This window comes from Gallus gallus, chromosome 15, assembly GCF_016699485.2.
Source record: "Gallus gallus isolate bGalGal1 chromosome 15, bGalGal1.mat.broiler.GRCg7b, whole genome shotgun sequence".
NCBI classification, from domain to species: domain Eukaryota; kingdom Metazoa; phylum Chordata; class Aves; order Galliformes; family Phasianidae; genus Gallus; species Gallus gallus.
In genome coordinates this window covers 4,308,410-4,333,369 of record NC_052546.1, presented here as the reverse complement: position 1 = coordinate 4,333,369, position 24,960 = coordinate 4,308,410, and the positions used below count along the sequence as shown (strand labels likewise).

Below are 24,960 nucleotides of genomic sequence, written 5' to 3'. Positions count from 1 at the left end.
CATAACAATGTTGTGTGGATGGCTTCAGTATACAGTGACTTGAGATAATATTAATGGATATAAGACAGCTAGCAGATGATTTTAATTGGGAAATTATATTGGATTTTTCTATTGAACTTCCATGAAACACTGCATAAATATTGAACCTCCTTAATGTTTTTCTCCTGCGGTAAATAGAGGCACATACGCTTCTGTTTGATTTGATCAGTGGATAAGCAAACTTTTAAAATTCTGCTGTAAAATTCTCAAAAAAGCCATTAAATTCAGAACACCACAACTGTCTTAATATTTTTTTGCTGTTCCAGTGATGGTTTGTCACTGAGTAGTTGTGTGACTCCTTAAGGAGTCAGCAGCACTCAGGAGTGCAGGGCTAGGCTGGCACAGGAGAAAACTTTCTGGTTTTAATCCTTTGACTTGTTTGCAAAGATGTCAATTATTATTAAAGTTAATTAGAAAGTCAGAAAATTAGAAGATCAGTACATTTTATAATCATAATCAGAAAATCATAAAGTCAAATAGATTTGTTATTGGAGCACATGCCCTGGACTAACGGCAGGTTAATTTCATGGCACACTGTCAATTGCTCTGAGTTGATCAGAAACTCTTCCATTTGATTCCAGTTGATCAGAGCTCTTCCATTTCTTACTTAATTATTTTGCCTTTAAGAAAACAAGAGCAGGAAGCCCACATAAATGATTGGATAACAGAAACTAGGACATCATTAAAAATTATTTGCATGAAACTTTATTTTCATGTGTGTTACTTCAAGCAATATCCTTTGGGGCATGGTTTATAGAGTGGCACATTAAAAACCATGTGTAGCTCTTATTAACCCTCATACAAGCTGTGGTTCTTAGTGCTATCTTACTGCAGTTTGATTTGATATTTAATTGCAGTAATTTAATTAATGGTACTGTAAATAAAAAGGCTGAGTTCTACCCTCCTACACGCACATATGCACAGCCAGCAGCTCCAGTGGCTCCTGTGAGACTTAAATTTATGCATCTTCAAGCAGAATTTAACCCTAAGGATGTATGATAAAATGCCCAAATCCCAGAATGACACTGTAACTTGTTTGCATTGGAAATGGTACAGCATTAGTTTGAGCTTACAGAAAGAGCGTGGCATGGAAAAACAAACCTATGTGTTTCCCTCTAATGCTTGTAGGCAGGGTAGGTCATGGAATAGCCTCCTTTAAATAGGACTCCATTTACAAACAGTTTACAAACAGTTATTAATACTTTTTAAATTAATTGGATAATTGCTACAAAATCCAAATGACCCAATGAGCTACTTATGAGCCATAGCTTATAGGTGTTTATGACCCTTCTATTGACTTGCTCATAACCTTTGCTAACACATGCTACTCATGTCTCCTGCACACTTGAAGTGCCTATTAAATATTGATTAGTCTCTTATAAACCATTTATAAATAGAAGCATGTAATATAAAATGTAACATAAAATCATTAAGGCTACATGGTGCGCAAGTTAATAGTAGCAATCTTGAAAAATTAGTGAGTGCATGAATTAAGCAAATTGTATCCATAAACTCTTAGTGGAGCTGCTGTTGAAGTTAGTGATGGCTCTTAGTAAAAAGCACTTTGCTCTTTTAAAAACCTATTTGTAAACGAGAAGTGCAACATAATGCAACTTCACATCTACCAGGTGATGCTGCTTTCCTTTTCTGTGGTTTTCAGAATAGGTGAATAGCTGCAGGTATTTACAGAAGGAGGAGCATCATGGTTAGGGAAAAATGGCCCACGTTCCCTGGTTATGCTGCTATGAGACAGAGAGAGATTCTGCTGATGTTAATGGAATTACTGCCTCTCCTTTATATATTAAGTCACTGGCAGCTGCTCCTAAATCAGCCCTGGTACTGAACTGAAGTCAGCATGAGTAACGTCCCACTTCAGAATAACGCCGTGCTGTTAAGGCTGGGGGTAAATCACACGGATGTCCATCCATACCTGCTGTGAGCAACGCTTGAGTGAGAACTTTTTCCTGGATTTTGCATTGGTTTGTATTGCTGTTTCACTTGGTATTATTGCAAATACTCTTGCCATATTTACAGTGAGGTTTCTATATGGAAATGGCACTTGACCCCTAAGGACAGAGCAGATTTGTGTCACCGCTGTCCTGTTGCAGTTAGCAGGATATTCAGATAGGCCAGAGCCAACTCTGGCCAAAGTCTGACTTGTTCTGCAAACCTGCAGTGTGCTGACATTCCGAGTGGGAAGGACAAGCACAAAACCCCAGGCAATAAAGCAATCAGCAGGGCTTTTTGTTATGCAGAGGATAAAATCAGATAGATGGAAACAACAATAACAGAACAATGATTCAAAGTGCTTCTTTCAAAACATCTCTTGCAATTTCCAGCTGCCTCTCCTCTTTGTCACATCTCACTTCTCAGCTAAACAGCAGAATTTGTGAGGCTCTCACTTTGCCTTTGATGTTTTTTACTTGTTACTCAGTGTCTGTATCTGACCTCCAGCTCTTAAAAGCCCAGCAATTAAGCAAATTCCAAAGAGGATTACAACTGAGAATCAGAGGGTATAAAAGTGATTTAGCATGGAGTGCTGAGCATGACAAATCATTTTTGTGCCTAGACCTTGCTTTTCTGCAATGAGATTCATTTAGAAGCGCAGACAGATGGGGCCATGTCTGGGTGCCAAGTGGCAGTGCAGCCATGCACCCTCTGCACTCTGCTCCTGCAGGGTTTCCCGAGGCTGTAGGACCTTCCATAGGACCAACTGCCTCCATGGTCATCAGCTTCCTTCTCTTAGGAGGAAATACACTGTCTCATCTGAGTGTAAGCCAAACTTCCTGGTTCTTTCCTTCTCTTCGGAAGAGCTTGCCTGGAAGCATTGTGTTGTAGAAAACAGGGATAGCAAGAGATGGGTTCAGGGCTTCTGATTTCTGGCAGATGAGACAGGAGATGTTGATGCAACGAAGTGTCTAAGTGTACAATGACAAGGAAAAGTTTCTTGAATGCTTCCCTGATGTGTGTTACTGTGTGAGAAGTTTGGCTTAGGCATTCCCTGTTGCTGAAGCTGATGCTTCATTGAGAAATGAAGGAATCTCTCACATGATGAAGGGTGTTAACATGCACGTGTGTGTTTGCGTGTGTCTGTGTATTGGGTTGCCTTGGAAACAAAGGGAGAAAGCATCATGAAACATAACATGCTTTCCATTTAAGGAACTTTGTGCTGGATGCAAAAATAATGGCATTCATTCATTCGTTCTGTAACATCTTGCTTATAGCAGACAGCAGCCTGAGAGTGCAGGTCCCATGTAAGATGACTGGAAGCCACTTGACTTTGTCATCGAGCATCCTGCTGAATGAATGAACTGACATTGGTGAAGTTGCTAATAACGTGGGGGAAAAAAAGTATGAAAAATGTCAGAAATGTTGGCAGTGCTCCAGATGTGCCTTGAAGTCATTAAGATATGAAACAGACCTAGAGGATACACATCGGAGAACAACACAGAGGGGTTTACCTTATATGTAAGAACAGCTGTTTCAGCATATTGGCCTTCAAGACTCAGTATGTCGAAACAGCTGTCCGAGTGTTTTGGAGGTTAATCTGCTCTGTTAATCACTGTGTCCTTTTTTTTTCCTTTAATTTATAGTAATGCTCGTAGCACTCTTTGTGGGCATGTGGACAGAATGATAAATACAAAGCTTTATTAGTCATCACTAAATTGTTTATTGGAAAACCTGCGTGTGGAAAAGCTGTTGTCAGACTGACCCTGGCTCTCAGAGAAATACAGGTTGGTAACACAGGAGCTAATCTCAGCAGCCAGATTATGGTAGTTTCCTAAACCTCAGGGCAGGACGTGGTTAATCAGAATCACTAGCAATGCTTTGTGAATGAAGTCCTGCAACCCAGCACATTTCCTACGTGTTCAGTCCCATCAATTTGCAGTCACTCTCAGAAAAATCCTCTGGCAATCCATGCGACCAGAAATAGGTAAAACCTAAACATCACTTCCAACCTTTCTAAATATCACTGCACGTGTAAAAATAGCAAAATCTTTACATATCATATCCCAGTCCACATTTCATGTCAGGGCTTTTTTTTTTTTTTAATGAAATGTAGGGTTTCTGGCTTTGTTTTCCCCAAGAGACCATACTGAGTAAGTGGTAAGAAAATACTGTAAAAGCTGGGGAAATTCAGGCTGCAAGAGCTACACACAGCCGTGCTGAATGGATGCTAAAGCCTGCAGATGGAGCTGCTGGGTGGCAGCCTGGGACAGGCTCCTGCTTCACGTGGCCAAGGCTGAGTCAGCCTGCTGCCAGCCCTCTGTGACTCTTTCAGAGCAAGCTCACCTCATCTTCTCTTCCACTCCCATCTCAGCTCGTCATTATAGGGCTGCAGTTTCATTCTGGGTTGTTCTCTGTAATAGATTTAGTCACATTGCAGTGGATGTGCACACCGGAGTTCAATTACGAGATTATTGAGGGAAAGATCCAAAACTAAATCAACAGCTTACACAATTACCTCTGATAATGAAGAAGAAGAGTTTTAAAATGCCAGGTATTGCTTCATTTAAGAGCAGTTTGTTACAGTCAGTGCCATTTAACAAGAAGAAATGAAACAAAGCAGGAAAACGTGTTTACTGTAGCTGCTGATCTTAGAAGAATGGCTTTAGTTGACCACCTTGTGTTGTATTGGCTGTGAGAACAAACATCTGCTACTCAAAACTAGCCTGCAGTGAAGCATGAGAATGTGGAGTGAAGCTGTTGACTGTCTTTTTCTGTGTTTTGTGGTAAGATGCCTTCTGGCGGTAGTTCATGGCCTTTTGGAAAGTGATGAAGTTGTAGCATAGCAAAAAAAACCCAAAGATGTATTGAAGCAGCTTTTGTTTCCAGATCCACTTTATCCATCTTCAGAAGGTTCCCACTGCTGAGAAAATCTGAGATTACAGCACTAAATGAGCCACTTTACTCACCATGTTCTCTGTATGTTTTGCTTTGTGGACTTTCTTGTTCCCAGCAGTCAGAGGTTCAGCTGTTGCAGGTGAATGCCCCCACTGAGGTTTTGCAAACAGATTTAAGAAGTTGATGTCTTTGAATGATGGGTTATCATTCGCTGTGTCTAAGACTCTGCCATTGCAGAGGAATGCTTTGAAAGCACATTTGCAGTGGTGGTTCTCAGAGAACTGTAGCACAGGTGGTGACTACAATGGGGCTTAGGGACTACTGGAAAGTGGGGGAAAAAAGGGCACTTTCTTTCATTGTCTTTCTCACCTGTGGGAAGCACTGACCCATACTTGTGCCACGTGAGCCCATCTCAAGCACTGAGGAGGTGAGCTGCCATCCGGGAGGGAGAACATGGCTGAATCCTGCATGGTGTAAGAAAGGGAAGAGGAAAAGCCAACATAACAGGAAATGGAAGGTGAGGAGCCCTCGCTCCTTTTGAAGCCGTAATTGTATAGGGGTGCTTTCAAGTGAGAGCACTTTTGAGCTGGAATTCTGTGGTACCTTTACAAAGGCCTTGAAATGCAACACTCTCCTCCTTTGTCACTCCTTCACTAAAATGATGTGTCAAAGTGCCACAGAACCATATCTTTTCTTAAGCTCCATCGTCTGTAAAAAGCATATTCTTTTGTATTTGTCTGTCCCTGGAGCAGGAACAATGACTATACAGCAAGAGGACCCCATCAGCTTCAGTACAAGAAAGAATATAGGGTATTACACCTGGCCTTCTTCCTACCTTACAACAGTAAACAATTTGAAATTCATACTGCAAAAGAAGAAATACATGTACTGTCATTTGGAAATCTGCCCACTTTTAGAGAGAAAGGAAGGAACAAATAGTTAACACAGCCAGTTTTGAGTAAGATATATTTCCTTAATGGATGAAAATGGCAACTATTAATTCTGTTTGAACAGTCCAGTGATGGTGATCTAATTTCTCTTCTCCAGTGAGCTGGGCTGTGTAGTCATTCCACGTTAAATAAAATGGCAGCAAATGGGGAACGTTCTCCTCCTCCAAGGTAGTTCTTGTAGATGAGTTCTTTAACATGAAGTGGGTAATTCTCTTTTTACTCACTTACTGTACCTAGCTTGTCTTCCTGGAAGATTGGTATTTTTCCCATTACTCATAATGTAGCAGGTTTTAAAGAAATAATTGTAAAGTTTGAATTGAATAATGCCTTAATGCCTTTTAAAGGCTAATTATGAAGATAATGCTTTGGAAGCAAAGATAGAAGGTCTTTTTTCATCTCCCTCCTGTCCTTCAGTGCTTTTTGATGGGACAGAAAACCAAGTCAGCCACTACTTTGTGCAGCTTGCAGATGTTTTAAAACTGAAAGTTTTGAAGTGACTTTGGAGTCTCTGCTTGGACTGAGTCTGGCACAGAGGTAAGGACAGGGAGCCATTCTTAAAAATTCTTTATCAAACAAACATGCTGTGAGTTTGATATGTGCTTGCTTTCATAGAATCACAAGTGAAGACCTTTGTCTGCTTACAGAATGCTTCTGTCAAAAACCAATAATGCTGTCACTTTCTATTCCTGTTCCTGAGAAGCATTAATGTCATCCCCCTTGTCTACTTACTGTCTTGCCCCATTTCAAACCACCTGTGGGATGGCATCAGAAGCCCTCTTTAAATGGAACATTCTGCAGTAGTTTCAAATTAAGAGGTATTATTTTCTCTTGAGTGCATGTGGTTATCTACAGCATTGGAATACATGCTAGTATGCCACTATCATTTTCCACTTAAGAAAGGCAGCAAGTAATAGTCTTTCTTTCCTTGCATCTGTTACTGGTCGCTTTATTTGTGGCCTTCTGTATTTCTTTACAATCACTGGCATTTGTTTTGCTGCACAGCTGAATTTCAGTTAACCAACCAATAAATTAACTGTTTGAGATGCTGCATGCTCAGCATTTACAGCAAAAAGGCCATTTGGTAGGAAAGATGAGTAAATCGGTATTTAAACTGTGCAGAACCAGCAGCAGGTTTGAGTGTAATCTTGCAGGAAAGGCATGGATCTGGGACATGGGAAATGGGGATTCAGCTTCTCATTGTGTCATTGGCCTGGTGGGATTTTCCTGCATTGTTATTTGACCTGTAAAATGGAGATAACCATCCTGTCCCTTGCAAAGCTGAGAGCTGTTTTTAAAGTGTTGTTGAAGGATAAGATGCTATAAGGAGTAACTTACATTAAACATTCAGCATGTAATTTTTAGAACAGAAGAAGGCCGTGTGGGAAAAGATGAAAGATTAAATACTTTGATCCTGATTTCACAGGACTTTTACATTGGTGTAATTCCATGATCTTTGCTGTAATTGCTCTCTTGCACCATTCTAGCTGAGAGCAGAATCCGGTCTTCACTCAGAGGTTCTTAGAATGGTCTTCAGTTCAGGCGTCTGTGTGTCCCCGGAGCTGATGGACTCCGGCAGAACGCTGTGGTTCTGAAAGCAGTGGCTCAACTCGTGGAACACAGATGATACTGTCCTGTTCTGCAGCAAATACATTCACTGTGCTGAGAAATTCAATCATGAAAGATAAAAAATGGGATTTCGTTCTGAACTTGAATAAAGCAGAGGTCGTTCTTTATAAAGTTGAGCAGAAAAAGAAGTAATCAGACATAGAGGCAGGATGGAACTGACAGCACTTCTGAACAGGTGCAAGGTGAACAAATAGAAAAATAGAAATGAAGAGCAGAAATGCAAGTCACATTGCAGCAGGGGAAGGAAAAACCTCCAGAAATGCATAGGGCAGTCAGAAGGCTCTCAAACACTCAAATAAATGAATGTTGTCATTTGAAAAAATCACTCTTTAGTTTCAGCTCTTTTTTTTTCCTGCTCCCCCCTCCCCCCCCCAAATACTCTCACAGGTGTCTCTTTTACCATTCTTGGTTTTTGTCACATTATTTTTTCCACGTCCCAAAAGTTTGCAGGCAGCTCTAAACACAAGCAGGATGCATCTTCTGTTGTTTCTCTTTGTTTCAGCAAAAGGTACATGTGGGAGCAGCTTGTTTGGGCAGTGGCAGTGCAAGGACACAGGGTGTACTGTGTGGGATGCTCCCATGATCAGGGAGTGAAGCAGCAGAAAGCTCTGAGCTTGCAGCCTTAGGAATGGCTGCTGCCTGGGCTGGCTATGGGTATGTTCTCTTGCTTTGTATTTTTGCTGCACCGAATACAGTGGGAGGCAGCTTTGTGAAGTAGCTAAAAAGCATGGCTGTAGAAGTCTGTGTCACAGTTAGGAATCGTGCAGCGGTGTAAGTACTTGCTAATGTTGTCCTAGGAGTAAATAACAGAACAGAAATGTATAGATACTGATTGTTTGTAATTGAAAACAGAGAGGAATAGAGTTCTCTCCTCCAGCCATCAAGGCTAAACTAGACATGTGAGCCCTTTAACAGGCAATAGAGAGAGATAAAACTTCCAGAGTGTCACTTACGCTGTCCTGAGATACGTGGCTGAGGCAGCAGCTGCCAGGGAGGGAATGGCATGCTGTGGGCACTGGGGGGATCGCTGTGTGGGTGAGAGCTGGCAGTGGGCATGGTCTGCTGAACGGCAGTGCTGCTGTGCTGGGTGCATGGATGCTACATCCTGGGAGCAGTCAGACGGAAGCCCATGGAATTACTTCCACAGGTGAAGTAAGTATGTGTAGCAGTCTGATCCTGACATAGAAGAGAAGAAAAAAAGAGAGAAGAGAAAAAAAAACAAAGTCTTGTTTGGATAATCATAGAATCGTTAAGGTTAGAGTTAAGGTAGCATGGCTAGGTTGAGGTTGGACTTGATGATCTTGAAGGTCTTTTCCAATCTGAGCAATTCTATGATTCTGTGTCACAGCTGCTTTCTTACATGCTTTGTTCTGCTCATAAATGGGTATTATTATGCCATAGTCATTGTGTGAATGGCCTAATGTGTGCCAAAGGAGAAAGAGCCGTGCTCCTTCCTTGGGAGGATGCTCCTGCAGGGTGCTGGGAAGTCATGGAGACATGCCGTAATTAATTTGTGCACTCTGTATAGCATTAAGCAGCTGTTATTACAGAAGGACGTGGATTTCTGCCCAGGTAGCGCTCATGGTAGATGATGAGCACACAGATTGCAGCAGTAAACTCACATGATACACAACCTTATGTTTCAGTGTCTGTAGTTTTGCACTTGTAAAACTGAAGCCTTTTCAAGCTGGTGAGTTGCCAACTTTTCCATTGCCCCCATAGCATAGAATTTCCTTTAAAAAAAAAACAACAAAACCCTTCTTCCAGCCTGCTCAGATAGAAATTATGATAAATAGGAAAGACATTGATTGAAATGGTTACCAAGAATGTTGTTAAATGTTCTGAAACTGGTGGGACAAAGACATGTTGACCAGAAAAATTTATCTTTGACGACTGCTGACACCCAAGTGAATCCAATAGTTACATTTCATAAACTAGGCAAAACATGGCCTCCCCAGATTCTTCAGTTGAAAAAGCCTTTGACAGATGCTCAGGTGATTGTTTTGTGGTTGTCTGGAAAGAAATATTTGTTCATGGGTTCATACGGAAGCGTACGTCATTGCACATGAGCAGACAGCTCATTAGGTCAGGAGGATGTAATTTAATTTCTAATGGAGATGGCCCATGCTTTTATTGAACAACAGAACACGGTCTTGTTTTTCTGGAATAAAAGAAAGGAAAACCCAACAGCATTGAGTGGCCTATGATATTCTGTTGAGAACAACTGGCACAGATCTATCAGATGAGTGCTCAGGTGAGCTGCAGATTGTTAAACATAGTGCAAATTCTAGCGTAGGTGATTGGCAGAGTTTACCATAATACTTTTAGGTTGACGTTAGGTTCTTTATTTCATAACATGCTAAAAAAAGCCCAGAAATGCAAGCCAGGAGCTCTTGGAGTCTGTATTCTCTGTACGAATGACTAAAATCAGATGTGTGATATCTGCTCTTCAGCTGTAAGAATTTCCCATTTCTTCTGCTTCAGGCATGTGCTTCGGAGTGATGGTGTCATGATGTTTAACATAGGTTTGGAGAATAGAGTCTGCTGAGACATAATGGGCTGAAGAGAAATAGCGGGAGCCCGGACCCATGAAAGGTCTGTTGCTGATGCAGAAGGCACTGGTACTTAGCTGAGCCAGTGGAGACTGCCTGACAGGTTGCAATTACTTCTGCCAAGTGCACCAGGCTGCATTCTGAACCTTTGCTTAATGGGGGCAGATCTGTTCTGAGTTATGAAAAAAAATAAAATAAAACTGCCTCGGGTCCTAGATATGACAGTGTCTGCTTCTAATCAGGTTTCACCTTCAGCAGCAGCTTTTGCTTATTCATCCTACATAAACCTCTAAATGAGCTGAATTTCCATCATAAAAAAAACGTGGGAATGGCATAAATCTCAACTTCAGTTGTGACAAACTCCAAGGCAGAGTTTCCACTGTCTGATCACGTTTGCCAGGTACACTCTGCTAAGATAAGAGCTTCCTTCAGTGTGTCTGTGGCAAAAGGACAAGTTATAGAATGAGATTCTGCTTTGGAATCTGTATCGTGCTTTTTTGTGCTGTAGCAAATTGTTTTTGCAGCCTGCACTGTAATATGCATCCAGAATAATATTCAATTAGGCTAATAGTCGCTGCTTACATTGTTCCGTAAGAATCAGTGATTAAGGACTGCTCTGTATGGTTCAATCTCCATTAATTAATTTCCCTTGCAGAATATATACACCTGTCTGTTCTTCCTTGGGGATCCCAATATGAAGTAAAGCTATTTTGCAGGTAAACAAAGGAGGTAAAGGATGACCTTTAACTCTGACAGCAGCATTTGTGATTTACCATCTGCCATAACTGATGACTCCTGATAGCAATATAGTGGATAAAAGCTGAAATGAGGGAACAGCTGGAGACAGAGAGAGTTGGAGGGGAGTGGGGATGAGCTTTGAGCAGCAGGTGTGGCTTTGCAGGGCAGAATCATACAATCATAGTCATTAAGGTTGGAAAGACCACTAAGATCTAATCAACCATCAACCCATTGAAGGACTTGTATGTAGCTCTGACACCTGAAAACCTGGCAAGCAGCTGATTGTGGACAGGTGAGTCCACAAGAGAAATGATATTTGCAGGATAAGGAATTAACATTGTTCAGCCCTTCATTGAGGGCATTCAGCAGCACCAACCACCAAAGCCACCAGCATTGCTGTGGGTCTGGTTCCATGCGTGATGTGGACTGGTTGTGTAAAAGTAGGGAGGAAAAATGTTAAAGAACAATGTGAGCTCTTTGCAAAGATTGTTTATGCGTTTAATAAACACAGTCTCAGTTGTTTGTTCTCACCACTGGGTTGCAAAATGGTAAATCTTACCTGATCTAATGGTGGTATACAGAAATAGCTTTCTAGCAACCCGACTTCATTAATATGTATTGGAAAGCTAAAACAGTAGTCAGCTATGAGGGGAAAAAAGTACAGAATTGCTTTGGATTATAATAATTTCAGCAAAGCATCTAATTTATATATTAAGCTTGCTTAATGGGCTTATATTGCCCTGCTCTTTGATCTGAAAAAAAAGGTGCTGAATAATTTATCAAATATATATATATATAAAAATCCCCTGGCCCAGCCCACACATCACAACCTGCCCTATAATTTTCATTTTCTAAGAGATGCCATTTCCAGGCAGGAGAACTGGTTCCTAAAGATTCCTTCCAATGTTACAAATGAATTTTTATGAGGTACACTCTGGGGAAAAAATAATAATGAAGCAATGCAATTCTGCAGACAAATGTTTCGGGTGTATGCCTTCCTCACTAAAGACAGTCATTTCAACTAAATGCCAAAAGGCATTTTGCTGTAACATTTGTCAGTGGAATAGGGTTGGCTTTAGGTTTCCCTCCTGATTTACAATTGAGTGTTTATTGAGTTTGCTGTACTGTAGCGTGTTTTGTTAACCTCTGAAAAAGCACATCCAGCTTGTGTATTAATCACTAGGATGATGTCTACTGCAGTAAATTGGGTCAGTGCAGGGTTTCTGTGGAAAGGAAAGGGATGCGGGGTACTCCCGAGGGGCAGGAAAGGTGTGCTGGTGGTCCTAGGCTGGGGTGTGAGTAATGAGGTCCCTGAGATGGTTCCTTGTATGATACATCACTATCTTCTTGGCTTGCAGTGGTTAGGTGAGCTGTGAGAGTCATGGGCACGGTGAGGATTTAGGTCAACATGGCGTTGTTTAAAGCCTAATTATTGGGACCTCAGTGTCTGGAGTTCCTCAGTGACCCCTGCTCCTGGTAACATCCCCAGCAACAGCAGTGCAGGAAATGCAGCTTGCCACAGTTCTTGACTCCTCTCCCATTCATATTTCTCTCCCATTTGTCCAAAGCAATGAGTTGTCAAACATGTACCAAGGCTGTGTGCAGGGTTTATTCATATTTAAATAAAGCCATTATCCTGGCCTTGAGTTTCAGTAGTTTTCTACTCTTCCTCTTGAGTATTTCTCTCAGTAGTGCCATCTAATCAGCTTTAGGTTTTAATTAAACAGCTGTCATTTGCTTCCTAGTTCTGTTGCGACCTGATGTTGTATTAAATTTTAATTTAGCCTAGGCTGGATAAGAAGTAGATTCCTTCAGACAACAAAGAAATGCTATTAGCAGGTTACAGTTGTAATTAAGAAGAGCTCTGCTGAAGTACTAATGCATTCAGGTACAGAGAAGGAATGGAGATAAACACACACATAATTGTTATTCAAGGATAGCGCTGCAATGTGAATGTCTAGTTTCTGCCCCAGCTGCTTAAATTCCAGGTCTTGGTCAAGATCCCATCTTAAACCCATGGCAGAGGAAGTAGGAAAGGACTCCATCTTTCACCTGGGAGCTGCAGGGAGTTGGAGGTGAGAGGTTGGTGCTGGTCCCTGAGTGGTGCTCCGGGGTCCGGGGATGCTGTGCCACTCTATGGGACCTGCCCACCTGAATCAGCATTATTACCTCTCTGTAGAGCTCCGTGATGTTGACAGTAACCAGCAGAGTTGTTTCACATGCAGTGACACTTCTTTCTGCAGAAAACCTCGCTGTGGAAATAGAAGGCAAACCTAACAGAATCTACCAAAGATGCAAACAACAACAACAAAAAAAAAAAGAGATCTGCTTATAAATCTAACAGACAGTCAATTAGTTCAGTGCTGCCTTCATATTTCTTCCTCAGAGGAAATATGTTTTGTCAGTCTATAAATAGCCAGCTCTTAAAAAGGTCTTTACACGGCCTATTATACTTGTGTAACACCCGATGCAGGCATCAGGCATCTGAAATATTGATTTCTGTGGTAGAATTGCTTACCAGTGAAGTGCAGCTTTGTGAAGCAGCACCAGCTAATTAGCACCGTGGGTACCTGTACTTACTGGGATGGAGGGGAGGTTCGGGACAGTGCCGTGTCAAGAGAGAGGTCAGCATATTGCAGAGCACCTACAAACGGAGGAGTGGCAATGTGTCATTTCTGAGCCCTTTTCTCTCACACTGAGAGTTCACAGAAGAATGTAAATCTTTCTGCATTATCCTTTAGAACATCAAAGTGTGACTTCAGCTTGGAAACTGAGCAGTTCTTAGGAGTTAATACACTAGGGGTTGTGTTTGGCTGTTGTCACATGGATGGTCAGCAGTTGGGTGATACAACAAACAGTGCAGAAGCAAAGCAGCTAGCCCAGGCCTGCTGAGAACCTGATTCCAAGTCCTCTGAGGTCAGAAGAAATCTTTCATCTGTTGTTCAGTAGGGCTTTGGATTGGACTGTGAGTGCTGCCTTCCCCTGACATGAAGGAGTTACGGAGCTGTGCTAAGAGAAAGGGGTTTGGAAGCAGAATTAGGCACACGTGTACTGCCCGTGACCTTGGCAAAAATACTGCTTCTCCTCATGCACTGAAGACTCTTGTTGAGGAGCACCTTAGAAGCATCCTGCTGACAAACCAGGACACAAAGCCACCATGTCTACATCACGTATTCAACATATGTTTATATCAACTTGATGGCGTAGATTGATTTGCCATTGGTTTGGTGCCATCTGCCTACCTCTCCTCTGCTGTATTTGTGCACAAAGCACTCTCTGTTCATCTTCATCTGGTGTACACAGCCTCTTTCCACCCGTGCTGCAGCTAACTGTTCTCACACAGCAGTGAATTTTCTCAGTTTTGTTGAAGCCTCAGTCTTTGTTAAGGTTCTCCACTTGTTCTTTTGCACCTTTGTTTTTTTACATCTCTGGTGGTGTCCCTCTGTCATGGGTGGCAGCTGGTGATAAATGATCTTGTTCAGCATAAACAAAACCCAGTCATTTACTGTGTGAAACATCTGGCTGGTGCCTGGCAGAGAACAGGACAAGGAGGACTGTATTTATTTCATGAGGTGTAATTCAGAAAAACATCTCTATTCAGGACAGCACTTACACGTATGCTTAAATCACAGACAAGTCTAAGTGTCAAGTTGAGCCACATACTTTTAGTGCTGTTTTGAACAGAAATGGACTGGAGTACACGTTTAAGTGCTCTTCTGGAACATGACTGCCCATAAAGCTCTACTAGACTATATTAGTTAGCTGGCACTAGCATTATTAGTACTTCTACTCATTTAATTCAGGGTGCTTTTTGTAGAAGTTTCCGAATATTGATTAATAATACATCTTAGTTGCAAGTATTTATTGGACTTCTCCAGCTGTCCTTAGCTGGTGGTCAATGCCCATTATTTTTTATCAATCTAGCTAGCAGACAGAAGTAAATGATAGTGAATTTATTTTCCTATGCGAGCTGCCATCAAATTTTCCACTAAAATCCGTTTATTCTTCCACCAATTCAAATAATGGAATTTAAAGTTAGATTAGTTGGGAGCTACTTTTTTTTTTTTTTTTCCCAACTGGCATGCAATTAGTTTTATGGAAATTGAAAAATGAGCAGCAGATGGATTTAAAGCAGTATTTCCTCTTGAAGGCTTTTCTAGAAGGCTGAGCTGAATCTCTGTGGAAGCAGAGGTGGTGTGAAGCTTTGGGCCTGCAGTGAGCAGTGCTTAAGCAGCGACGTGTTCCTCTGCAGGCCTCCATCAGAGCTGTTCCCCTCCCGTCTGCTCTGCTGACGCAAGGCAGGGACCTCTGGGCAACTCACCTGGTGCAATTAATCAAACTGCAGCCACACTTAGATGCCGAGGAAGGCTGTGTTAATGCAGTCATTAGAGTGCCAGCGCTGTGAATTCGTCAGGATTAGAGAGAAATGTGGTAAAACATCTCCAGGTGGGATTTTGATGGGGAAAGATTAGAAAAATTGTATGTGACATTGGACATTGCTTAGTTGGTAATAGCGTGCCTCATGCATGGTTTTTCTAATCATACATTCATGTCCAGAAAAGGGACAACTGGCTCAACTGTTGGCTGAACCAGTATGGAAGAATGCTGTTGCTGTAGTGCTTGGCAATCGCTTCCTACATCCTGGGCATGATTTGGGACATAAGGGTGGGATGAGCCGCTGACACCCCTGGAGATGGTGTCTGAAACGCGCTGAGGTTCTGCCAACCCACAGATGTGTCTTCGCGCATCACTGCATTATGGATTTCATTTCCACAACAGCCAAACCCATAAATGGACTCAGAAAGAGTAAATCTGTATGTCTGTCAAACCAGAACTTGGCGGTCCACACACGGATTTTGGTCTAGAAAATGGTGACACCATTGACTGCAGGGAGCTCACAGGGTGTGTGCAAGGAAGTGTCACTCCTCTGTCCGAGAGAAGGTTTTGGTTCTGTGGTCTGATCTCTGCAGTGTTCTATGCTTTTTGCTTCTCTAACACCCGTCCCATAATTGTGTGTGTGCATACAGGACACAGAAGTCCTTAACACAGCCATCCTGACGGGCAAAACGGTGTCAGTTCCAGTCAAGGTTGTTGCGGTGCAGGAGGATGGGTCGGTCGTCGATGTTTCGGAGTCCACTGAGTGCAAATCAGCTGATGAAGATGTCATAAAGGTAAGGTGTCCACGTGAGATGGGCATGAGGGAATCATGAGTTTTTTCCTTGCCTTCACCACCACCACTGTACGGGGGTGTAGCCCACATTCGGGATTTTGCATGGTTTTATACAATCATAGCTGTTTCTGCAGTCGTGGGTGGCTTCCACTGTGCAGGAAGGAACCTGGTCTCCAGAGGTTATGCAGGGTTAGTACGTTTCTGCAGACTGACGTGGAGCCATTTGTGCTGGTACTTTCCATAAGTTGTGGGAGAAGGCGAGGGATGCTGAAAGCGTTCCTGGTCTTTGCTGCTCTCCAGCCAGAGCTAGCAAGGAAGAATGTGTTGTCTGATACATCCCATGTGGGAAAAGTCAGCTTGCTGCTACAGGAATCTTTATTCTCGTGTGGGTTTTCTGCATCCATTATTAAATACAATTCCTATTTTGACAACTCTGAATGAGCTCGTTACCAATACTGGGAATAAATAATATCCTCCAAGACAAACACACTACATCTAATTGCATTTTAAGTCCTACATGAAAGAAATTCCTCTGCAGTTAAAGTGCTTATAGGGCTATCCTCTTTTTGAGACCCTCAAATGAGGGATGACATCCACTTGATCCTAGGCAGCATTAGGAAATATGCAGTGGGTTTGGGCAGAAGCCTCAGTCAGGCCAACTCTACTTTTTTCCAACCTTTTTCATGTATATTTATCTCTATTTATCACAAGGGCAAATTATTAATAATTAAGAATGAAGTTAGTGAGAAAGAACATATGTGCAGCTGAATCCTCAGAGTGATGTCTGGCACTTTCTAAACCTCAAAGCATTTTGCAAAGGAAATCAGTGTAATACTCCTTTGTTATGAAAGTGACTTCATGAAAGTGATGTTTACCTTCAGCCAGCGAAGGAAGAGGTTTCTTGAATCTCTATCCTGAGCTCTCACTATAGGTTGGATGGGGAAACAAAAATCACATTTTGTTTTTCTAGTAACCAAATTTCTGTGAAAGCTCTTACCAAAAAGAATGTGAATGACTGTCTTGGTTTATAACTGACTTAATTCTCAAAGGAACAATTTATTTTGATACATTTTGCTGTTCTTTTTTTGCTATGTCCTATGCAGCTAGTCATCTCTAATCAGTGGCTATTATTTATCGGTTGACAATGAAGTGTTCGTGTTATAAACTCAAGCACCAAGTTATATATCATCAACATATTGCTCAGGCTTCTCTTCTTTGCACTTCAGAAGACGAGGACTAAAAGATGATATGTGGACTTCTGTTTCTGTTGAGTTTATTGGATTTCTAGGACTCACTATTAGAAAATACAGGACAGAACCAGATACAAAAAGATGAGGGAAAGAAATCCCCTTCCATTATTTCAAAGCACTGCTTGTTTAAAGTGCATTTAGTTCAATCAGTAGCTGTCCATATGGATGTCCTGTCAAAGCTGGCTATGAAACTGTTCTGGTTCCTGAATTTAAAAGGTCGACTGAAGCTGGCAACTACATAAAGCTTGATGTGACCCCAGATTGCCAGTTGCTTTCCTGAATTTACACACTTGAAGAAAGCAAAGCTCTTGCCCTTTGACCATCATCTTTTCTAGCTTTTAAAAATGAGTTATATTTCTAGGTGGAAATAGACTTGTTCCGAAACACCTTCGATTTGATGAGAGTCCTTCTATCCCTTCCAGTGATTTGGGCAGATCAGACCAAAACAATGGCCAAAAATGCCACACAGGTTTTAGAAGATTTTTGCTGTATCTTCCCACAGCTCATCCTTTATTTATTTATTTCTAATGACTACATTGGGTACAAATCCAGTCTCCATTTCACTCCTCTGCGCAATTACTTGGGCATCAAGTTGCTGATAGAAGACAGTGCATTGGGGGCTCTTTCCCAGAACTGGTACCCAACTTTGCTAACTTAATGTAAATATAAGGGTTTGAATATGGTTTTTACTGAGTTCTGCTTGCCCCATCTTGGTGATATAAATGGTCTCAAAATGGGTGTAATGTTATTCTCGTGAAAATGTGAGTATCCTTGTAATGGATTTTGGTCACAGATTACTGAGAGGAGCTTTCAGGCTGCATGCTATTCAGGCTTGATTTTTTAACTGGAAATACTGATACTGGTTCCAAGATTGAATGCATAATGATGAATTAGCTGAGTTAAAATTTAGTACGTGCTGGATGTGCCTGTATTGTTTTCACAGAATTGCGCATCTCCCTTTAGAAGCCCCTTTAGTAAACTCAGCATTGACTTTGCTTCCGGATTTGTGTTGACTTTTCTATCATGGTCATACTGCTAAATCCTCTAATAAGCATTGTCAGGCATTTTGGATGTATTTACCTAATTTTGATCATTTCACTGTTAATTCTGCCTTTATTGTTTCTTTGTAATTGGAGAGATATTCATATTCTTTAGGGCAGAACAGAATGTTGCATTCTTAGCCTTTTATTTCTGTTTAATAGCTAATGATTTAATAGACAATTAATGAGACGATTCTTTGATCACTGCTGTAACACCATTATTTTCAATTAAGACACAATGAACTGAAGCCAATTTAAGCAGAAACAGACTTTGGCCCAGGCTGTTATGTATTTATACAAATTGCACTTAGCTGGGCAGCTACCTTGGTATCATACTGATAAAAATACTACTCGGAGGTGACCCAACAGACAGGTGATGAGTGATTTGTCTGTAGACAAGGGATGTGAATCTCTCCTACAGAATCTCTCCTGCTCAAAGCAATATATCCCATCTGCCTAACAGTTTAATAGCTTCCCAGCAAGATAGTAATTCAGTCCACATTTTTCATGGCCTACATAATTAGTGGTAAATATAATGAAAGACACCCATTACTTGACATTGCATTTACTGGCCTTAGTGTGACTGGATCCTCAATGGAGTTGCACAAATCTACTTGTTCAGTTGTACTGCCATCCCTGGTCCCTGCAGTTGGGCACAGGCCATAAAACTGACCATTTTGCCTTGAAATGGCTTACGCTGTAAAAATTTGAGATGCAAACATTACTTTTGAGTCAGTGAAACTCTCATGTTTATTCTGTCATTGAAAAGGAATGCTTAATGTTTTTGGCTCTTGAAAGAAAAGAATGGCTTTATGATTAAGGCACTGAAATGCTTCTCAGCATTTATTTCCATATCTTTTGCTGATTTCCTGTGTGACTCTGGATAACTCAGTCATTACTCTTGGAATCTCACTTCCTTATCTGCAAACAAGGCTGAGAAAAAAAATCTTTCCCATCCTGAGCCTGCCTGATATAATTTTTCAAGCTACAGTTGACTCTGAATGGACAAAATCCTTATCTCCAAAAGCCCCATTAACTTCAGTGGTCTTCTGCCATGGACTCTCTTGAAGGTCTTCTCCCAGGTCTTCTTTTTCCTGCAAACCAGAACTAAATAGGGGGGTGAAGCTGAAAAGAAAGAAGTGATGGAAATTTATGAACAAGTTGCTCAGCTATTCTGGCGCTGGGAGATAAAGGAGGCTGTAGGCAAAGTGGGATGTGCTTTTTCTATCTGTATGCCAAACCATGGGGCCTCAGTCCTCACAGGTGGGGAAAAAAGCCTTGAAGAAAAGGATTAAAGCAGTTGTACCATGGCAGGGACCTCCTTTTCATGACCATCCTGTCAGGATGTATAAAGACAGCTGAAGTTTTGCTGGTCTGCTACAGTGGGTTTTGCATGCTCCTCAATGGCCTTTGAGTCATCATTAGAGAGTAATGGCAGTGATGGAGGGAGCACCTTGGGATGGCTGTATTGCATGGAGAAGTCTCACCTGATGAGCTTTGGCACTGTTGGTCTTTACAGCTTCACAGGTGCTCCATGCAAGGTCTGTGAACTCCTTTTCCTCCCTTTAAAAGCCTAAACCACAGTAATTTCACATGAAGAAAAATTCTGAAAGCACTGTAGTTATGTTATTCAGGAACATCAGCCACAAAGCAGCGTCAAGTGAGGAAATTATAATGAGGACAGATTCTTAGTCCAAATGTTTATCTCAGTAGTGTACAAATGAAAGGGAGACAGCTGCCCAATTAATTTGTTCTTAGAGAGTAATATGTTCATGTTCTTAACAAGTTACACAGAAATTGACTGATGGTTCAAATTAATGTCTGCAGTAATTCACATGGCTTCCATGGAGTTACACCATGGACTAATATAGCCTAATTTTTCTGTAACAGAAAAGGCCCTCAATGGAACAGAAGGGAGCCAGAGGGCCTCAACCTCCTCATTTCTGCCCACATGTAAAGTGCAACAGCAACAGGCCCAGTGTGCCCAAGCAGTGGCATACATTAAAACAGTGGTGCTTCAATAATATACCACAAACTCCATCTGTGCAAGAATGCACTTTTCTTGTTAGCTTGATAGAGAAAAGCACTTCAGTGAATTATTTTTCACCTTTTCATAATTTTCTGCCTAATTATAATGAAAGTCAAATTCAAACCATTCCCACCCCCTACTTTTCTAACACAAACCTTATCTTGAACTCTCCATAATTAATGTTAAAACAATAGAAGACTAATTTTGCTAGCGGCAGCCGGCTAGGCATTATCTAATGTGCAGTAAAACAAGTGTCAGAAAGGCAGGAAAGGTAATAGCTGAATTAGATTGAATCTGCAGAACATTCTTCCCTCGTTGAGAGAAAAGCAGATGAATGACCGAGGACCTTATTCAACAGCTGAGCACGGTGATCTCTAGCCACAGCTACAAGGGGCCATAAGGGGGAAAAAGAGGAAGGGTTGGGGAGAGATACTGCAGTTCTTTAACTTAGATTATGCTGAATTTTGGGAACAGACCCGCAGCACATTCTTAGGACAACTTACAGAAAGAAGTAACTGCCTGCAGTTGTTAACACAATGGTTTATGCAGAAGCTCTGAAAACAAAAGCAGTGCTTGCAATTTGCAAGTTCTGCAGCTGCGTCACCATTAAAGACTGTGATCAAGTATGTAATGTATATAATGTGGAGCTTATCTTATTTCTCCATCTATCATATTTCTGAGTGCCTATCACTGCAGTACCTGAGAGCTTTACTTGTCGTCACTCGCTCAGAAATTAGTTCATTCTAGGAGTCCAAACTCAGCAGTGAAAACACTCTCTTCTCGTTTGTACGATGGATTTACTTTTGGTGCCAGTTGGTTTATTACACAATTCATTTGGAACTAGATCGTATTTTTAAAGTGATTTGTTTTTTTCTTCAGTGCTGCTGAGGGGTTCGAGATTGACAGCACGGGAGGGTTAACCGTTCTGCTCACCCCAGCACAGGGCCAGCTCGGGGCTGCAGCAGGCAGCTGTGCAGCTAGAAAGCTTCTCAAGTGCGAGTGTTTAATTGGGTGAGTCCACCTCCGTGCCCAAGCAGTGCTTTTAATCTCACCTGATTAGTGCCACTGAATCAGTATCATCAACTCCACGAAATCGGCTGGAAACAACCTGAAGTCACTGTTGACTTCATCTCCATCCATCTTTGACAGCTGGGAGGTGATGGACTCTGCAGTCCATCACGAATCCTGAAATAATGACTCCCCCTGATGCTTGGCCCAACCAAGATGCTTACGGCAGCAATGTGTTCCTCGGCCAATCAAAAGGATGATGGAGGAGGTGAGGATCCCGCCCTGGATTTAGGTGTTTGCTTTACCTCCCTGCTTTAATCCAGCCCTGCTCTCTGAAGTTGCTGGTCTGTAGCAGTAGTGCCACAGGGATGACCAGAATACTTCTATCTCAGAAGGATTTATTGGCAAGAAACCTGTTGGAAACTGTGGATTGTCTTATTTTATCCTTGTAGACAGGTTTGCCTAAGTTAGGGCAAAAACTGAATATCACTGAGCTGCTTGAAATGCATTACACTTGTAATTAGAGCTTCTGGTTTCTAGTTATTCTGGCCAGAAAACAGCCCCTTTGCCCCCAGACAAAATTCATCTCTCTAAGTCACAAGAGAGAGACAGGAGAGTATGGCAGATCTCTCAGCAATATGTCAGCTGTTGAATTAAGGATTTTGCTTTTTGTTGAAATACCAGAGGTTCTGACATTTAGGTCACCAGATTCTGCTAATTAGTTTCCTATCCGGACAAAGCACGATCAGAAAAGAGTAGCATAGCCACTCACTGAATATTAACAGATTTGTCTTACAAAACACACTTTGTTACACAGCAACAGGTTGAAGTCTATAGTGTTCTATGAACGTGCCAAGCTAAAACATTGGGTTTAGAATCATATTTGCACACAAAACGGCTCCATGTATAGCAATAAGGATGCCAGTGAAGCAGTGTACGAGATCACATATTGAAGAATTAATATTCTGTACACAGTACACATTGTACACAGTTTATAGCAAAATATATGTGTGTGTCTTCCTGAAGCTATTTTTAAACACAGTCTTCAAAGCCAGCTTGAGAAAACAGTGTTTAGTCTGGGAGAGGATCCGTTAAGAACAGACCATGCCGACATGTGCAATTACACAGATTTCGGCAGAGATGCTTATGGTGTCTTCCAAGAGACCAGCTGCTGCTTCAGAGGAAGAAAACAATTCTATGGCGTAGCATTTGGCTGCTCCGAGAGCAGAAATGCAAAGGGCATGGATCCCAGTCCTGGGAAACAGTCATTAGCCTGCACTGCGATATTGCTCAGGATCAACTCTGAATATTTTATACTAAGAGATGCACAGAGTAAACAGCTCAACAGAAGCAAATGTAGCAATAAGAGACTGTTGTTGAAAGAAAAGTGACAAATATCTGGAGGCTTTTTCTCCAAGTTCTGTAGGAAATTAACCTTGCTTTATAAACTTTGATGCGGTGGGGCCATTTGAATATTTTAATTGAGGCTGTGTGAACCTCGTGGATTCTCAGGCACTTACACCTCTTGAACTGTCATTCTGGCTGGGCAAATTAACTCAGATTTCCATTGTCATCATAACTGGGGCCAAAACGTGCTTCCAGCTAATGCCTGTGCAAAAGGCACTGAGGTGACAGAGGTGTTCTAGAGGGCAGAGTCTGCTCCGTGTGAATGTGACAACAGCCATTAGCTGTCAGCTAAGGGATGAGGAAAAAGTCCTTATCTCCACCCTCTTTGCAGAGGTTGTAGTTGAGAGAAGAGGGACTGGGCAGCAAATGATGCTTTCTGGACAGCAGAGCCTCCCATTTTAGGTAAGCAACAATTTTTTGAGCACAGAGGTGCTGTGTAGCATCAAGATGGGTGTATGATGCTGAATCTTCCAACCCTCCAAACAGGCTTTATTTGCAGGGAGCTTTGTGCTGAGGCAGCAACCACCACACTCTGCCACCAGACCTTTGCATCCATCCCCTTGGCTCTGTGGGCCTCAACTGGGTGTTGGAATGCAGCTTGAGGGTTTGTTTGGGGGTTTAATGGCTCCACACCCACATTTCAGTGATGTGTTCCAAGATGCACTCCCTTGAGCTACATAACAGCAGCTGAGGATGGGGATGATGAGCCTGACACAGCGCCGTCATTTTGAAGTGCAGTTAATTCATTTGACATGAAAAGCACCTACCACTGACAGCAACCAGCTCCCCTTCTCAGCTGTGGGAGAAGGCAGTTTTGTTCTTGCTCTATTTTTATTTAACATTCTTACATTCTCACTGTACAGAACTGGAAACCAGAATGAGAACTACTTTGCCTTCATTGAAACAGCAGCAGGATGAGAAATTCATGGAGCTCAATGGTTGCATCAGGATTGGGGTGCATCTGTGATCGATCCAGCCAGAAAGGATGGTAGCTAAATAGCGGATTGGTCAGTTAGACAAGGATGAAGGGACAAAAAGAAGTTACCAAAGGAAGTGACAGGATGTAACCCTCTGTTTTGTGTTGTGGATTCTTAAGGTCTGATTTATACAAATGCCATTGGACTGAAACATTAGAAGAGGAATAAAACTGTAACACACATAATTCACTCCCACATCAGAGACCTCTTTCCACTGCTAACGTCAGCAGTTACCTTTGTGTGTTGGGGTCACAGCACAGGCATCTCTAGGACTTTAAAGTTTACATTTGTTTAATGGGAAATAGCAACTAAATCCATTACTTCTACATTTTTCAACATGGGGAGAATCCAGACCATACAGGCATGTTCTGACCAGTAAACAAGTAACTGTGTAAAGACAACAAAGGCAGAGAGATCTATGCTGGCAATAAAGATGTATGTATCTCTGTATATAAAAGCTGTGTTATGTATGCAGTACAAACAGCATAATGATTATTGCTCCTGTTCTATTTTTGCTGCCATAATTATTGTGCAGGTAGTCCCATTTACAGTAAGAACTCCTGCCATGCAGCCCTGTGTTAAGTCCTTCCTTAAACATGAGTGCAGATCAGAAATCGGTCACGAGCCAGAAAAAGGGATGTACTGTAATCAATGAAAGACTGCTGAGCAGAGATGCATGAACTCCTTCAAGTGCCGAGAATGGGCTGTTAAATACACATATCCCTCCTTGAAGAAGATCTGAGCATTCCTTTGAGTTGCATGCATTTATTATTTGTGCAGTATTGACGATGTACTCAGCTCTGTATAAAAAGCACTGTGGACGCTGTTGCCTATCCTACAGATCTCACAGCTGAATGAGAGCTGCACAGGGCCTGCTACAATACAGACGTTCTGGGAGGTAATCCTTTATTGAGTTACTTGTACAAATACCCAGAGCAGCTTAGCAGTGAGGAGGGAATGGCACTGCCCAGGGAACAGAGAATGGAGATTGCCCAGCAGGACTGCCAGCGAGGGGGAGTGCTCTGCTGGAGCTGCGCTGGCAGAAACGATAAGCTCCTAGCAGGAAGCGCGATCTCCTATTTATATGCTGTATTTATTTGTGCTTTTCCGATTCCTGCTCCTGCGATTACTGCCTGGATTTAATTTACAGCCCCTCCCAATGACTCTTCGGTTTCCTCCTGAAAAAAATAAGGGAAAATCCTTAAGACACGCAGTCCTTCCTTAGATCTCTTACACTCACCATTATCCACTGCGGAGCAAAATTAATGCATACCCTTCCTTATTGTTTTCCTTCTTAATTCATTTCTTTCTATAGAGGCTCAGCAAGGA

The 24,960-nt window shown here is 41.9% G+C and overlaps 1 protein-coding gene across 4 annotated transcripts in view; it reads left to right on the top strand.

Annotated features, from left to right (window-relative positions):
- Positions 1-24,960, top strand: part of TMEM132B (transmembrane protein 132B) — a 186,483-nt gene that overhangs the window by 133,359 nt on the left and 28,164 nt on the right. For all 4 annotated transcript variants that reach the window (XM_025155604.2, XM_025155606.2, XM_015275628.4 and 1 more), the window contains one exon: positions 15,778-15,921. In XM_025155604.2, the coding sequence (XP_025011372.2) occupies positions 15,778-15,921 (144 nt within the window). The remainder of the gene's footprint in view (positions 1-15,777; positions 15,922-24,960) is intronic.